The 17,572-nt window shown below is 38.9% G+C and overlaps 1 protein-coding gene across 11 annotated transcripts in view; it reads right to left on the bottom strand.

Annotated features, from left to right (window-relative positions):
• Positions 1–239: 239 nt before the first annotated feature.
• The window catches only part of YLPM1 (YLP motif containing 1), a 47,698-nt gene continuing 30,365 nt past the window's right edge, over positions 240–17,572 (bottom strand). For 7 of the 11 annotated variants that reach the window (XR_007889690.1, XM_051621324.1, XM_051621325.1 and 4 more), the window contains 3 exons: positions 14,627–14,757; positions 11,158–11,337; positions 10,397–10,797 (listed from right to left, as the gene is read on the bottom strand). Coding sequence is in view for 10 of the 11 variants with exons in the window: in XM_051621324.1 (XP_051477284.1) it covers positions 11,191–11,337; positions 14,627–14,757 (278 nt within the window). In the remaining variant the exon portion in view is untranslated. The other 4 variants (XM_051621330.1, XM_051621333.1, XM_051621329.1 and 1 more) reach the window with 3 other exon arrangements.

Here is a 17,572-nt window from a genome sequence, read left to right as displayed (position 1 = left end):
TCTGCATCAGTACAGTCATAACGAAGCCTACCATCTCCTCATAATATTGATTTACTCAGATCACCACACCACCATATGTGACCACTTGCCTCCAAGTTTACTGGTTACAAAAATGCAAGTTTTGCTTTTGAGTGTGTCATGAACCACAGGCCAACATTTATGTGGGAACACCCTAACCACACAATTCTCAAGATCTCTTTCTTAACAAATAACAAAATATGAGGGCCTCAGTCAGACTGGCAGTTACCATCTTACCTCTCCTAACACTGCTGTATGGCCTGTTATGTCAAGCACAGCCCACCATCAGTCTCAGATCCATCCAGCTGTTCTTTCTGCAGAAGTTGTTCTCTGGCAACTGGTGGCAGCAGCAATCCTCTGCAAACAATGCTGGAACCAGTGGGGAAGGTGTTCCTTGGGAGCACTGACATCAACTGAAAGCAGTGTGTAATGTCCCAAAAAGTCTTTTCAGAAAAATCTACCGGCCCTTGCATCCTCCCTGCAACATGCTCCAGTGATCCAAGGCTCTTCATAGTTCAGCACTTCGCAGAACTCAGTTCACCATCTCACAAAGCTTCTCCTATAAACCTTCTGGTGCAAGTTCAAGTGCCTTTATTCAGTATATTAGTGAATGGCTATGTGTTTGCAAGCATTTGTGCCACTGGAAGAAACCATAGAGTTAAGACCCCCCCACACAGCAATGCACACTGGAGGCTGAGGTTGAGAAAGAATTCTCAGACACACAAAGTAACAATTAAAAGAGCTGGGGGAGAGAAAGGTGGAGAGGATAGATAAATGCAAGTATTATAGAAGTAACTCATATACAGGTGTAAAACAGAAATCCATAAAAGCAATTGAGTAATATAAGGTAAATACGGTGTTACAAAAAAATAAAATAAAATCAGGCCTTACATGTGAAAAATCTACATACAACAGCCTTAGATCCTGGTACAAATAAAGGAGAACTTAGATTAAAAGGAAGGTTTTGTGCAGACACCTCTCCAATGACCGTTTTTCCCATAAGACACTTAAAACAGAACTGTAGCATTGGGAAAATCCCCTGCCATGGCATCTCAGTTTAGCACTGTTAAGGTTTAGTACATAGGTGTGTTATCAGTACATACAGTTGTAGTGTAGCTTTGGATATGCAGTGTTCCCCAGCACATGAATTCACACTACAGACAGCTGAAAAGTACATGTGATTCACCCACCAGCGCACATTGAGATGCAGCATCCCCCCAGCCCATCTGCAAAATGGAAGAGGACTGACTCGCAAGGGTAAACACCTTAATAAAAATCAAGTTAATTAGTCTATGAGAAGTTATAAGGTGATTTCTGAGAAGCATCACTGAAGACATGTATCTCTGTGCCATTCCCTCTCTGGTAACAGGGCTTTATCTGCTTCACATTAACTGTTCAGAGCTTGGCTCAGCCGCATCCCGGGCGCAGGACAGAATCCCTGTGTGCATAGGGTTCAAGGGCAACATGTCAGTGACACTGCTGGAGGTAGGCTGCTGCTTCCAAAAGCACAACTGCTCTTAAAATTAACCAAATTCTCTGACAATGACATCAGCAAAAAAAAAACCCAGCCAAACAAAAAAACCCAGATGATAAACACTGCGAGTCAAAAACAGGTGCCTAATTGCTACTGAACAATCTTCTCCCTAAGATCAGCAAAAGCAGCATTTTACATACGATCCTATTTTCAAAACCTCTGAACTTTTATCACAGGAAGTCAACTAAGATAAGGAATCTGATACTGAATGCTGAATCCAAATACTTACTTTTTTGCAATGTATTTCTACCTTTTTATACTTCCCAAAATTCCCTAGAATACTGTCCAGTCTTGATTTTGCTGCTAACTTTTATCCCCTTTGCCAGGGAAGATGTCAACCAGGTGCACGTTTGTAAAATATTTTAACAATGTTAGTGACTTTTAACTCAATGCAATTTTAGTGCCATTATTTCCAAAGTCTTCCTCCTCCACAGCGGGTGTATCAAAGGTAGGGAACAATGAAACCAGTAATATTAAAAAAACCCCAACCACATAATGTAGAAAGTTAGCAATATTTCTACAATGCACAGATTCCACCTATACATTCAGCTACACTGTATTCATCAGGTCTATATAACTTGACACAAACACAGAGAGAAAAAAAAAAATCACAGCAAAAACTGAAACTTGAAAACTAGCAGTGCAGAAGGCTTTGCAGGCCTACAGAGCACATCTCTTAAATCCCTGCTGGACTAATCCAGATGGAGAAGTGAACATAAAGGAAACTGATTTCAGCATCACATATTTGTTTTGTACAATATACATATGAGGTACATTACACATTTGTTTAGGACCACTGATAGAAAATGCTGAAAAAAAAATGCCCAATTGGGCTAATTATCACAAGGTGAGAAGTACATTATTTGTCTCTCTTGTACATCAAGGTTAACAAGTAGCTTTCACTGTGAAAACAGATTTCCCCTCCTCCTGATGCATGTAGTCAAGGACAAACCAAGGTAAGAGGAAATGGCGCAGTAGTCCAGAAAAGGAAAATCAATGCATGCTACAAAAGATAAACTATAAATCTTTATCTCAGAAAGGTAAATCTCTTAAGCTGGAAGAGCTAATATACCAAAGTCTCAGCCTAAAGCATTCATTTAAATAGGAGACTGATACTGAACTGCTACAGAAAGTATTTTCCAAGGCAGTAAGATTTGAAATCAATCCCTCTATGAATAAAAAACACCCAGATGAACATACAGAAATTACACTCCTGCAGAAGTGCAGGCACCTCCTCACCAAACCTGGACCTCACATCAATTGCACATATTTAGAAGTAATGTGTATTTCTCAACTTCTGCTTCACTAGAAATGGTAAACTATCCATGAAAAAGAACACAGCACTCTTATTTTCTGTTTACAGGACTTAGCACCAAAAAGGTCAGATGCTGAGAAATGTCTGGATGAAGAGAGAAATTATGCAATACTTCTTCAGAACACAGTCTCTATGAACTTGCTCAGCTGTAACAGACACTGTTGAGGAACTCATCTCCAAAACGCAGAGTATGTAATGGAGAACAGCCTTTGAAAGCAAAATTATCTGGACAACTGTGGCATTGCAGAGGAAATTTAAGAATGATTTAGATGCAGAATCCAAGAAACTATTAAAGCAGAGTGCAAAGAGACAACATGATATGATCAGCATTTTTGCATTTAGCAAAACATAAATCATGCCAGTCAATTTCTAGATAGTCCTTTCCTTCAACACTGCACACTGTCAGTTCAGCTTAAGAACAAGAGAAGGATGGAAATCCTCAGGATTGAGACAATCTTCTACAAGTTGGTACTGGGCACAACTGAGAAAGAAGGTGGTGGTGAAATATTTATTACTGAAGGTCACAGGTTTCTTCAGTTCCCCAAACTGACCCAAAGCCAAACAGCCTCTTCTTGTTTTACTAAAGTAAATGTAGCTTTTTAGTTAGAATTGTATTCTGCTCTTCAAGTACAACATACAGACATACGCTCTTGGCATATCACTAGCAATGTGACATACTCACCATGTTAGTGTCAACAGAGCTGTAGGTAAACTGCTTAAAAGGTATCTGAATATTCTTATCAAGCTACATCTGAAACATATATACTGCAATGAGGTTGTAAGAGACTTTTAAGTAAACATGAGGAAATTTATACCTAAATTTACTTCAGGACTTGCTGGGAGAAGGAAAAGAAGATACAAATCCTTATATTCCTAATAAAGGAACATGTAAAACTTCTTGGGGAAGGGTATTTACATTCTTCCTTAACTACGAAGTACCTACCACAAATGTGCAGTCATAGTATCATTCACTGAGAAATCCTGTTTGAACTGTTAATGTTAAAGTTTAAAGTAGGCTTCGTTGTGAGAGATCTCAGCAGCGTTTCTGATCAAGCTGAAGTTCTGAGACTTTGGATTCAGAGTGAAGTCAGTGGGTTCTTCTATCAGAAGTATCTTTAGTGCTCTGCTTTGGATATTCAGTCTTATTTTTCTTCATTCCAAGAAGAAAAAAGCAAAAGATTCAACAAGAAACCTTGGAAGACTTCAGAAGAGTTCTGTCTTGATACAATCTATGTAAAGCAAGTTAAATCCCATTTTCCATTAGATGTCAGCACTTGTCAAGTTTTTTATAAGGATATAAAAAGACTGGCAGAAGAAAAATCTTGTTACATATTTAGGGAGCACACAGACCTCAATGGAGTGCAAAATCTTGATTGTGGACTGCAAGTGATACTTCACACAATAGTGCAACATTAATCCACTGACATTTTTTCCATAGAAAAGTGGTGACTTTTTCTTTCATGAAGTAGAATTTAACAGTTTAAAACTGTTCCAGGCAAGATGAAACCACAAACATTTAATTATAGTGGAAATAATGTAAAGCTTTTGTTTTTTCTCCATGGTAATCTTAACATTAAATCAAAACTTTAGTGCCATCTGGTTGTCATCACCTGAAAAATCTTTATTTGTGTGACTCTAATTGAAAGGCACAGTGAGATCTGCTACCAGACAAGTTAATCTGTCCACAGATTCTTCCAAGAAGAGAATCTGGCAACTTTAGTTCAAAGGAAATGGAAAAAGGAACACCTCAAAAAACAGCAGTAAAGACTCATTGCTTGCATAAGAATTCTGAGCATCCACAAACGAGCAAGCTGTAACAGTGCAGGTGTTTGTTGGCAAAGCTGTTCTCTGTGCTTCAAACACTAATACAGTATTCTCAAAACCCAGAAGCTACATGTACAAATGCTAGTGCCTGGATGTGCAACAGTAGTCAAACAAAACTTCTATTATCATCTGCATCTGACTTAACAAAAGAGAATAAAAAGAGAATTTAAAAATGTTGCTCAAAATACCTTGTCATCCACATACGGTGTAGCGCCAATAAAAGTAACTGTCTTTATTACCTACCTGACAAAACAAATATTGACCTTTTTTGTATTATAAGACCATTTACAATCTGAAGAAGGGAAGAACTGCAGCTCTGTTCCCTTTCTGTGCTAACTCCAGAGACGAGAAGAAACGTCCTACATGATTTATACAGAAAAAAAAAAAAAAATCTATTTTAGTAGAAAGATGCTTCTATTTTGGGTGGAGCAATGCCTGAATTTCCATGCAATCTGCTAATGGTTTGTGGCTTTAAAGAGAATTAAAAGTACTTTCAAATCACTCTTAACGGGCTTTTTCAAGATGAATTGCTTTCTAAATCAGCTTGTTGAACTATACCTTGGTCCTGCAGACAAAAAATGGTAGGGATTAATTTCAGATTCTCCTCCACAAATATATATGCAGCCAGTTGCTAAAGCAGATGCCTCAGAACAGTGGAGCCGCTAGCACATTCTAGCCACACAAGGCAGGTTCCAGCTCAGATAAGTAAGTAAAACTAACTGAATTCCTTTTTTTGTTGTTGTTTTGGTTATTCTTCATTTAGATGGAGGGTTTTCACTTCTGAGGTTTGTTTCAGTTATGCTTGTTTAGTTTTGGTCTTGGCTGCTTGCTATTTTTGCAAGGAGCACTGCAGTTATATTTTCTCTCCCAAGACAGCAACATCACAGGAACTGGTAAAGTGCTACCAATCTTGCAGTCATCATGTAATCCCCTGAGAGCACCAACTCTTCAGGGATGGCAACTTCATACAGGAATATACTGGTCACTGCCATCGGTTCAGGTGCTATTAAAAAGCATCAGAAATGTCTTGTGTAAAGCTCAACATCATACATGTGTACCTTTGACCAGTTAAGAAAACAAACTTTGTCCCTGCACACACATAGAAGGGAAGCAGTACTGAGAAATACTTGAATGACTGACACTCCAGAGAACAAAAACCTTGGAAAAGGCCTCCACTTCCAAAAAGATTCCATCTGAGAGTTCCACATGTCAAGAAAAATGCTAGAAAAAACCCGAAACTGTGCCATTACCACCCAGGCAGCTTTAAGGTTTTGCATATTCAAAACTTAAATCATACAATTCAAAGAGAGAAGAGCCTCCTGCATAAGCAACTTCCAACACCTCCAATTCCAGTTGCCTCTCCAGATCCAGTAACTTGCTGTACTTCTTGTTTGGCAACAGTACTCATGCTTACCTGGTTTAAGCAAAACCATGGATAAAAGAGCACATTCTGCTTCCAAACAGCATCAATCAGCTAGAAAGTGACAGTCCACCAGAATGAAGTATTGTCATTACCAGTTTTCCAACCAACATGCATCAGGAAGACTTAAAGGCTACAGATTCAGTACCATGCAAATTTCGAAATGGTAGAAAGGCATTGCAATTGCTGGAAGACTTCACTGGTAAGAATGAAACAAAACAGCTTCGCTGTGAAGAAGAGAGTTATTAATCTGTGTAGAAGTCACAAGATTTACTTGGTATTCCTTTAGTTAGCTGAAGGATTCTGACTTGCACACAAACGAGCAGAAGAAAACTTTGAATCAAGTTGTTATGAGAGAATAAAGATGACTGCCCTAGAGACTCAAAACAGAAACAGAATTGTGCCATTCACTTTTTAAATTCTAGGAAATTTCTGTTTTTTCTTTTCTCATTTTACGATTAACGAGAAAACTAAATATAATCAGTCTTACCCCACCACATTGTAACAACTTGCATTTCCTTTTACCCACTTATAGTTCATGCTGCAAACTTGCAAATCTCAACTGAGATGACCACCTCTGCTCCTCAAATACATTATCTCATAGTATGCAGGTTGTCCTGGTGCAGTTTGATCCCAAATTGCCAGGTGACCTCAAGTTCAGTACTGAAACTCTGATTTCCCAGAAGTATCTGGGAAACATTTAAAAACAAAGATAGGCATAATTAAAAAGGAACCAGATACCCACCAGTGTTTGGCTTCCTGAGGATGCAAACCATATGCATGTTCCACAGGCACAGAAAACTCAGTACTGCTCCCCCTCTCCAATAGACTTATGCTGAATTACAGTATTCCAAGAGAGTTCCTGGGTGTCAGTTCAATCAACTCACAGCTACCTAGCTGCAGGCTTGCAGACACAATAGGAACTCCAAAGCAAAACCCCCATTTGCCTCCAAACCAGATCAACCATGCTTTCTTCAAGTCCTGAGATCTGTCTAGTATCACATGGGTTTCCAAAATTTCATGGCAGGAATATGAATAATAAAATGGCACAATCTGCCAAGAGAATTTGTGCCCCAAGAGCATGAAACAATTCACCATGACACCTGCATGAAGTAAATGGACAAAGAATATTTTTCTGCCTGATAACAACAGATTTGTTTAGGTGGCAACAAGCTGTCTCCAGAGGCTGAATGACTTCATTCCTTTTAAAAGGACTGTCAGAGTGTTCCAACGATGCTGAAATCTCAAATGGGAAAAAAAAAATATTTTGGCTGGTGAGGATATGTTCTTCTCTCTCATTTAAAAGCACACTAATGACAGACTATTCTTCTGCAGGAACCATACTTCTTAATGTGACTTGCAAATCATTATTCTTCATAATTTTTAACTATTAACGGAATTAGGTACAAATTATTTGCAATAGGCTAATCAATTTGCTTCAGTGTAATATTATTCAATCCTTTCAGAAAAACCACTACTGAAGTCCTACTGAGGATCTCCATGGTATCTAAATGGTGGTTCAGAAATGAAAAGGCTTCAGCAAACAGTTTAAACAATGCCTTACAGACAGTAACAGCAATGTATTTTCTTTATCAACAGACAAGCAAGGAGCATAAGTTAATGGACAGAGTTCACAAAGATGATTGAAGGAAAGTCCAAAAAATACCAAACTCAACCTGATGGGTGAAAAGTGAAACTCTAACTTGTACCAATTCAAATTCTTCCCTTCCAAAGATTTGGAACTAATAATGCAAGCTAAGTTGTTCATCTGTGTTGATGTGAACATTTAAGAAATAGAAAACATGACATTTCCAGAACTGATATCATATTCTATGCTATATTTTCAGTCTTTCATACTATCGTCAGACCATCATGCTTAATGAGCAATTGTACAGTAGAATGCAAGGTGACTTAAGATGACAACTAAGCTCTATTCAAACAGCAGCAGCACATCTTAAGTTGCACATTCCCTTGCAAAAAGCACATGTACTTCTACCATGAGACAGGTAGTTTCAAGATGCTTTAAAAAGCAGATGGTCTTGAGAAAAAATGAAGTGCCTAAGAAATGTAGTTCACAGGAAATACTGTTTTAAAAGTCAACTTTGCTCCAGGTAGCAGCTCCATTCTGCAGCAGCTGATGTTTTTTTCAGAATTGTATTTTTAAATGTGATGCACTGCACAGTCTAACTTGGCATTAACACAATTTCATGCATGGTTAAAGATGGATCATTATCCATGAGCTCTGGATACATATTTTCCTATTTAGCCATCAATGAAAACAGGTATTCTTTCTGTTCAGTGCTGTGAAAGATTCTACTGCCAGTATCAGTGAGCAGATAATGAGTAAACACTGAATCAGGACAAAAACTTACAGGATTCTGTAGTGAAGGATTTTCCAGACAAAAGCAAAACCGCTAGGTCACCAACCTCTGACTATCGGTCACGCATGGGCCTACCTAGCTACTCTCAGTTCTGCCAGCAGCAATGATAAATTTTTCCTTTTTGCTCTATTTCTTCATTCACTGAAGGACTAGGGTATGCAGAATCTGTTACATGTTTTAGTTCTAGTATAAGTTACTTTCTTTGAGAGCTGCTTCCCATCAAGCAGACGAAGATTGACCTGCTAAACATTAGAATCAACTGAAACAAATGGCAAATATTACAGAATGGTATTTCTGCACTACAGAGATTGAAAAGTTCCGAACTTTAGAAAACCAGGAAAACAACTGTTATCTGCTAAAATAATTTTCAACGTTGTTAAAAACTGTAAATAATACGATCAGTTCTGTCACACGCTACCATTTGCATGCTCTAGAAATACTATTGAGCCTGGAAAGCAACATGTTAGAACAGGATCTGCTTCAAGTATAAAACCAAAACTACAAAACCCCAACATTATCAGTTCTTCAAAGTCAAGAAACAGTATCAACTTGTAACAATGACATGCCACAAGAACTCCAGTTTTGTTATGGACAGCTGAGGACAGACCGAAACCCGCTTTACACATACCTGAGAGAGTAACTTCTCTGAAGCAAAGATTGCCTGATTTCCACGTAATACCGATTTCTTGTTAAGTATTAGTTTCCCTTTGTCGACAATTCTCAGTCAGAATTCAAAGAGTACTTAGCAACATAAAAAAAATAAAGTATATATGCTACATAATAGAGAAAATGCATATTTATTACCTTACATTTTAAAAATGCTGCATTAAGGGAGCTTGACTTTCTTGCGTGAAACACATTCAGGGCATAACACAAGTTCAGCTATTCTCTTCATTTATCAAAGAGCTTTCAAGCATGCACCACTGACAAGGCTGTGAAACATCCAATAAACCAGAACATTAGAATGGCAAACAAAACCATCTTTTAGCACCATGGCTCCCAGGACTGGCTGATTTACCAGCCTAGATGCAAACCCCAATGTAATCACTCAGCAGAGTAACAAAGAGTATCAGAGAAGGAAATTCAGGACTTTGTTTTCTTCCCTCAGAAAGATCAGGAGAAAATACTCAATTCACCAGTAAAACAGCAGTTCTTTTCAGATTTGAACACCTTGCCTGGTTACAACATTGTTAGCAAAGAGCATCTGCTTCAAAACCTGAGAGGACAAAAGAAAGTTTTCATCTGCAAGCCTGACATTGTGTGGAACCAACATACCAGCATCCATGAAGAATTTGTACCACTTTTAATAGTGTGGACTGCTATTAATGTATCTTTTTTAGCAAGCTAAACACATTTACTAAAGGAGTAGAAGGGTATAACTTCTGGTCTTTGCTGCTTCTTTTAATGATGCTTCTCTGTGAAACAGCAGACTTACGACTGGAATTAAACACCCCGATAGGGATTAGTGTTGACTAGAAGATATGGTAAGACCAAAAGGGATTTTCTAGGCTGCCCTCCAGAGAGCTCCATAGTACCTGCTTTCACATTCAGCATTAAAAAAATGCTTTTCATTAATTACTACCTTGAGTATTTCAGAGCCAACCAAGAGAATTTATACTCATGGAGTAATGGAAGTTTGACATTGAGAAACTAGGATCCAAACAATAACGATCATTCCTGCTCTCCAGGAAGAATGAGAACAGTACGATTCCTAAGGGCCAGCAAAACCTAGGGCCTTAATGGAGATGTCTGCAAAAAGAAAAACAGGTGATGACAGGACACATTCCAGAATATGAGCACGGCATCTCATCCAGGTAAGGACAGTTCTGAGCACTGTCAACATGTGAACACAGACCGCATTTAAGAAGTCAAACAAAAACCATGTTGTATGGTCCACCAAGAACACCGAGTTTATAGTGAAATTTATTTTTCTGCTTCCTAATACAGTAAGCTACAAGGTACATACAGTATAAAACGAGAACAGCCACAAAGCAAAGGTGATAAACATTTTGTGACAGTACAGTGGAGGTAACGTCTGTCTAATCCTTCCACTTTATCCCACAAACAGCAGCTAAAACTACTGGCCCTCCCCCTCCCTCCCCTCCAAAAATATTAAAAAGTAAACTGTCTCTCACTTAGGAGCAGTGGGATTCGTTGGTTTGTTTGAGGGCACTGGTTATCTGTCAATATCTCAAGAAAACTGCTGAAACTAAAGTAACAAAAGAAAAACTGTGAAGGTGGGAGTGACATGACTCATGCAAGATGCTCATGACACCTTGGTTCACTTCTCCTCAGAGCAAATGGCCTGTAAAGAAAAGAAAAGTTTGTTAAACCAAGTAAAACAGCAATTAACATGGTCAGACTTATATAGTAAGCAAAGCCTGAACTAGACAGGACTAGGCACACAGCTAAACTACTCTTTTAACACAAACAATCTCCCTCTTACTAAGGTTTGGAGATTGAGAGCTGGCAATCTTTTTATTTTTAGATGCTGCACAGGAGGGTGCACCTTGACATGGGCACAAGATAACATCAATTAAAGAAGGCTCAAAACGAATAATCCTGTCTGGAAGGACTCTAACAATGACATGAACTGCAACCTCAACTCCTAAAAAACCTGAAAAAACATCAAGGCTCCAAACATGCAGGAAGACTGAATACTTACCTTAAAGGCACAAAATTCCATTTAACCACTTTTTCATATATACTTGGTGCGGTTGAGGGCTCGCTCAGCAAGATGACCACTTTCATCTGTTATCTTCTCCCAGTCTGTTTGTCCAACAACAAAACCAATGGCCCTTTTCCTGTCTGCATCTTTCTTTTCTTCTAGATCTGCCCACCGCACCTATAGAGAACAGACCATCAGTAGGACAATCTCCTAAAAAATCCTGAGACATATAGGCTTTCCACTGCAGATAAAACAACAAGAATTCTAATTTGTACTATTTTTTATTCAAACAGGTAAGTATTAATTTGTTCTCCAACGGAAAAAGAGGAAAACTACACCAGTTATGCTATTTTAGACTGAATATCCCAGGTGTTCCATGAAGTAGAAGAAGGGTAGAGATTATTATCCTTTTCCATTTCAATGCTATAATTCTGAGAGCTGAAGTGCAATTACTATAATTATTTTTCTGTTCAAAGCAATGCTTTTTGCAGGAAGCATTATCAAAGATTCATTTAGTATCTTGATTTTCTGTACAACCTTTCAATTGCACAGTGGAAACATCTAGAAGATGACTCTAAAATGACAGAAAGACAGTATTAAAGAGCAGCCCAGCAATGACTGATTGAATGAGGGATGGTTTTCTTCTCTATCTTCTGTAATACATTGTGTACGTAGAAGATGTGTGTAGAAGAGCTGGTGTAGAAGAGCTACAAGAGCTGGTGGAAGTGCTTACCAAGCCACTTGCCATCATCTATCTGCAGGCTTGGCTAATCAGGGAGGTCTCGGTTGACTGGAGGTTAGCAAACGTGAACCCCTTCTACAAGAAGGGCCAGAAGGAAGATTCAGGAAACTACAAGCCTGTCAGTCTGACTTGAGTGCTGGGGAAGATTATGGAGCAGATCATCTTGAGTGCCATCACATGGCATGCACAAGACAACAAGGTGATCTGGCCCAGTCAGCATGGGTTAATAAAACAGAGGTCCTGCTTGACCAACCTGATCTTCTATGGCAAGGTGGCCTGCTTAGTGGATGAGGGAAAGGCTGCAGATGTTGTCTACCTAGACTTTAGTAAAGCCTTCAACAACCCAGAGAAACTCCTGGAGAAACTGGCTGCTCAAGGTATGAACAGGTGTATGTGTCACTAGGTAAAAAACTGCTGGATGGCTGGGTCCAAAGAGTTGTGGTGAATGGGGTTAAATCTAGTCGGTGGCTGGTCAAAAGTGGTGTTCCCCAGGGCTCAGTACCAGGGCCAGTTCTTTTTCATATCTTTATCAATGATCTGATGAGGTGATTGAGTGCATCAATAAATTTGGAGGTGACATGATGCTGGATAGGAGTGTTGATCTCTCTGAAGGTAGGAAGACTCTAAGAGGGATTGTGACGGGCTGGATTGATGGGCTGAGGCCAATTGTGTGAGATTCAGCAAGGTCAAGTGCTGGGTCCTGCACTTGGGTCACAACAACCCCATGTAATGCTACAGGCTTGGGAAAGAGTGGCTGGAGAGAGTTGTGTGGCAGAAAAGGACCCGGGGGCAGCTGAATAAAAAGTGAACAGTGTGCCCAGGTGGCCAAGAGGACCAACAGCATCCTGGCTTGCATCAGAAATGGTATGGTCAGCAAGACTAGGGAAGTGATTGTGCCTCTGTACTTGGCACTGGAGAGGCCACACCTCAAATACTGTGTTCACTTTTGGGACCGTCAGTACAATAACATTAAGGTGCTGAAGCATGTCCAAAGAAGGGCAACAAAGCTGGTGAAGAGTCTAGAGGACATGTCTTACAAAAAGCATCTGAAGGAACTGGGGTTGTTTAGCCTGGAGAAAAGGAGGCTGAGGGGAGAAACCTTACTGCTCTCTACGACTACCTGAAAGGAGGTTGTAGCGAGGGGGGGAGGTTGGTCTCTTCTCCCAAGTAACAAGTGACAGAACAAGAGGAAATGGCCAGGGAAGGCTTAGATTGGATATTAGGAAAATTTTCTTCACTGTAAGAGTTGTCAGGCACTGGAACAGGCTGCCCAAGGGAGTGGTTGTGTCACCATCCCTGGAGGTATTTAAAAGATGTGTGTAGATGTAAAATAGGGACATGGTTTAGTAGTGGATTTAGCAGTGTGCTGGTTAACAGTTGGGCTTGATGATCTTAAAGGTCTTTTCCAACCAAAATTATTCTATGATTCTATTTAAATCTTTGCACTATTTCTTTATACGAAGTAACTTTATGCATTTGTTATCTCCCATCTTTATAGCTGCAGTTATGTCCTCTGTGGCTCTTCATGGTCATGCAGATCATTTGCGTTTATCCTGTCCAACCACAGTCAGTCCCTCACCTGCAAACCCTGACACCAATGGGAAGGAATGCAACAGGGAGGTAGCAAGGGAGGTGATGATGATGGGTTACAGTCCAGAAACTCAGCTAGAACACATCATTGTTGGAGAAGAAAAAACAGTAAGTAAAGGAGCTCTTCCTTGACATCCTAACTGATTAGTCCTATTCAGGCTGATTTGTTAGCCTTATCACCTTTCTGCCAGCGCCTTACTGTTCCACATTCTACCTGCATCTCCCCAGATGCTCTTGCCAATAAGCAATGCCTGCTTCTTTCACCATCACTTCCTCTGCCAATGCCTTAGTATCTCCATTTCTCTCATGCATGCTGTCAAGTACCACCCGTGTTTTCTATTTGGCGTTACAGAACAAAACAAAGCCCAAACACCAATAGTGAACTCAAATTACTTCTAGTAGCAAAAGCTGGTCTTTCTATTTTGGAGAGACAAAAAAAACCCCAAAACCTCCTCCTATTACCTCTCTTTAATCTTCCATTATGATTTTTTGCCCTGTTTTTCACAGTAGTATTTAAAAACATATATTTTTTTTTTCAGAACAGAACTACTTAAAACATGATTGAAGCCAATGTCTTATTCATCATCTCCCAGGCTTTATGCAAGGTATACACAGGAGGTAGCATCTACAAGACTTAGGTGATATAAAACCTACATAGTTTATACTTTCCTTGGCTGAATCTTTTTGGATATAAAAACAGCACACTGTTTCTCTGTCTACTTATTCGAAAACCAATTAAAAAAATAACTTAGTAAAATAATCTTGGATTCTGCACTGATACCACACTATCTCACCACAGAGCATAGAGAACACTCTGTGGGTTGCTCTGAAACAAAGTGCATCATCTTCCCCTGCCAGAAACAGGACACAATTTTGTTCTCAATATGCAATGCCATGCCAAGCATAATTCATCTTTATCTACAATTCCTCATTTTGTTATAATTAATCTGTTTACCCCGGAAAACCCTACTTCTCAAGAATATTATCTTACAGAGCATAATGCAACAGCAAAATGAAAAGTGAGTCAGTGAGACCACCATATTCACAGATTCTGAATGACCTGATAAACATTCTTTTTCACAGAGACTGTTAAATGGTCACATACAGACAGTAAGTCATTTGAAAACTTATTACCCTTTTTTTTCCAGGTTCAGAAGCACGTGTGTCATAGTCATCTGGAAGCTGCAGATAATCTTCCATTCTGCTGGCAATTGCTTCCCAGTCACGTTTCCTTTTAGTGCCAGTCCGCAACCCATCCAGCTTGTCTGAGAACAAACACAGAGCCTCAGAGTTAAAGGAGATTATTTTTTTTTTGATTTTTCACACAAACAAGACGAGAGTGGAACAATTTTCAAACGAATGAGCAGCAGAACTTGTACATCCAGCTTGTCTTGACAGGTAGAATGATGAGAGTTGAAATAAACTAGAGAAGACTCAACACCATTTTCAAGTTTTATTGATCTTTCACATTAACTGTGTGGCAATAACACTCAGTCTTGTTACTTGTATGAGGGAGAAAATCTTGCTCTTCTGGACGTTTGTACTATATGGAGTCTGTCTCTACAGCTACAATATAGCCAATAGCTAGGAACCACACATCCACCTGTTCTGTATTTGAATACAGAATTAAAGCTGTAGTATTTTCCCCTAGATTTGGGGGTTAATACTACGTCAAACATGGCATACATGCAGTTATCAAGGAACAAGTGATGATCATATAATTTAATGTATCAAAGACAAGTTTTTGAGATACCAATTTTGCTAAACAAAAAGCTCCTTGAAAAGCCTCATCACCCCCCATCCTTTCTTCTCTCCCCACAAGGAAAATATACTTAAAAAAAAAATCCTCCAGGACAAAAAAAAAAAAAAAAAATCTCAGAAACTTCTGTTTCACGGTGTAAGAGGTCAGTCACATATTTGAGCAGTACATTTGTTCAACAGTTATAATTTTCTTCTTTTTCTTATTGAACTGATAAGGCACGAGGAGAAACAATTCTATTCCTAGGTTCTAAAATTCTGTTCCTCTCTGGACACTTACTTTCAGGAAAAAACAACACCTTCTTGAAATTATGTGGCAAACTGCTTTTGGAAAGGAGATGAAGTATTTATTGGAAGATTATGAACAACAGAGCACGAAAACAAAGTATGGCTTTACAATTCAAAGGAAAACCTAGTACTTCTGTTGATGTAAGCTACCATTTCATAAACCAACAACTGAGTATATGCAGAAAGAATACTAAGCTTAGCAGTTACATTCTGTAAATAATTTCCAGTGGTGCCAGTAATATTGTTTTAAAAGTCACTGATGTAATTAAATTCACTCACAAAAGGCCTCAAAAATAAACCAAACACAAGGCAGCATATTTTCTGGGTAGCAGAAAAGGATGTTCGAAAGTATGTATCTGAAGAAGCTCAGTTCAGAGATGAGTTAATACCAGAGAAAAATAGCAACAACAGAGATAATGTGAGGTAATGGTGATGTAGACATGCTAGTATAATAGAAATATCATAAACTAATGAAATAATTTCTCTCTCATACAACTCTAAAGTTTTTAAAGACTCCACCTTTAATTCATTTCCCTGGAATAGAATCACAGAATCTTAGGGGTTGGAAGGGACCCCTGGAGATCATCTAGTCCAACACCCCTGCCAGAGCAGCTTCACCTAGCGCAAGTTGCACAGGGTGGCATCCAGGCAGGTTTTGATGTCTCCAGAGACAAAGCCTCCACAACCTCTCTGGACAACCAACACAGAATTTCTTCTAAAAAACATTTTAATCCCCCTCTGCCTTTAAAAACCCCAACATTTAAGAAAACTGTGCGGGATATTTGTATTTGCATGATGTTGTTATGCAATTCAGTTAGGGCAGTTCTTTTGCTCTAAGTTAAATCTGCTAAATTTGAAGCTCAATCTCCACAGAAAGATGGCACTCCCTCTAAAAGACAGAATTAATTTATACAATATTCCACTGTTATTCCAGCACATAACATACTTGCACTATTCCTCAGCATTACTCTCAGATCAATCAGTGTAGATCATCCACAGAATAAGGGTTTCCAGAAAAAATGACATTGAGAAGCAGAGCAACAAATGCACTGGTGTCATTTAGGAACACGAAGCACTGAAAATTCAGGAGCTCTCTTGTTGGCAAGTATCTGTACACAGAAATTCTCCTGTTGGCAGGCAACATACTACGATGCAAGCTCATCTCATTACCAGCATGGAAAAAAAGTGTTCAGTCTCCAACACCCTGCTGCACAGAGACCAACTGAAAACGTCAGCAAGAATGTGTAACTCAAACATCAACAGAGGAGCTCAGGAGGCGTTCAGAGTATGAGGTTTCCCTCTGTCACTTTTTTGTTACCGCTGTACAGAATTAATTTTAGAATGTTCTCTCCTTCCATGTTTGAAGTTGGATTGCCTTTCCAGAGGGATCTGCTTCCATCCATACTATGGTGGTTCAAGGTACAAGTGCCATGCAGTAGACACACTATAAAAATGTCAAAAGCCTACCACAAAGCACTATTTCAGAATAGTCTTTTCTGAAAATGAGACAAGGTGTCACTTTTTTTAACAACAGTTCTCAAGAATATTTACCACAGATGATTAAGTGTTAAAACTATCGAACATCATTTTATCATTTCAATTTTAAAAGCAACAAAGCAGCTGCATTTCTGAAAACCCACAGAACTTAAAAACTCACCTTTAGAATTTTAATAATAAAGCATCAGAAAAAAACTGACTTCATTCGTTCCTTCAAAAATGGAATGAATCAGCTAAATTTTTGCCCTTATACAAAATCCACAACATTTTAAGTAAAATGTTATTTGCATTCTAGAACAATTTTATGGTGGTATAAAAGCTTCAGCTATGCCAGAGCTCATTTCTCCTTTCCTGAAAGTTTGTAGAACTCACCACTAAGCCACCCTTAAATACACATAAGAGTATTGTGCTAAACACTTCAAATACAGTAAAACTTTAAAAAAGTGAGTCCATTTCTGTAATTTTAAATACAAGAACCCATGTGTACTATGCAGCACTGAGACAGACCAATGACTAGACTTCAGAACAAAAATGTGG

This window comes from Apus apus, chromosome 5 (genome assembly GCF_020740795.1).
Source record: "Apus apus isolate bApuApu2 chromosome 5, bApuApu2.pri.cur, whole genome shotgun sequence".
NCBI classification, from domain to species: domain Eukaryota; kingdom Metazoa; phylum Chordata; class Aves; order Apodiformes; family Apodidae; genus Apus; species Apus apus.
This window is presented reverse-complemented; position numbering and strand designations above follow the sequence as displayed.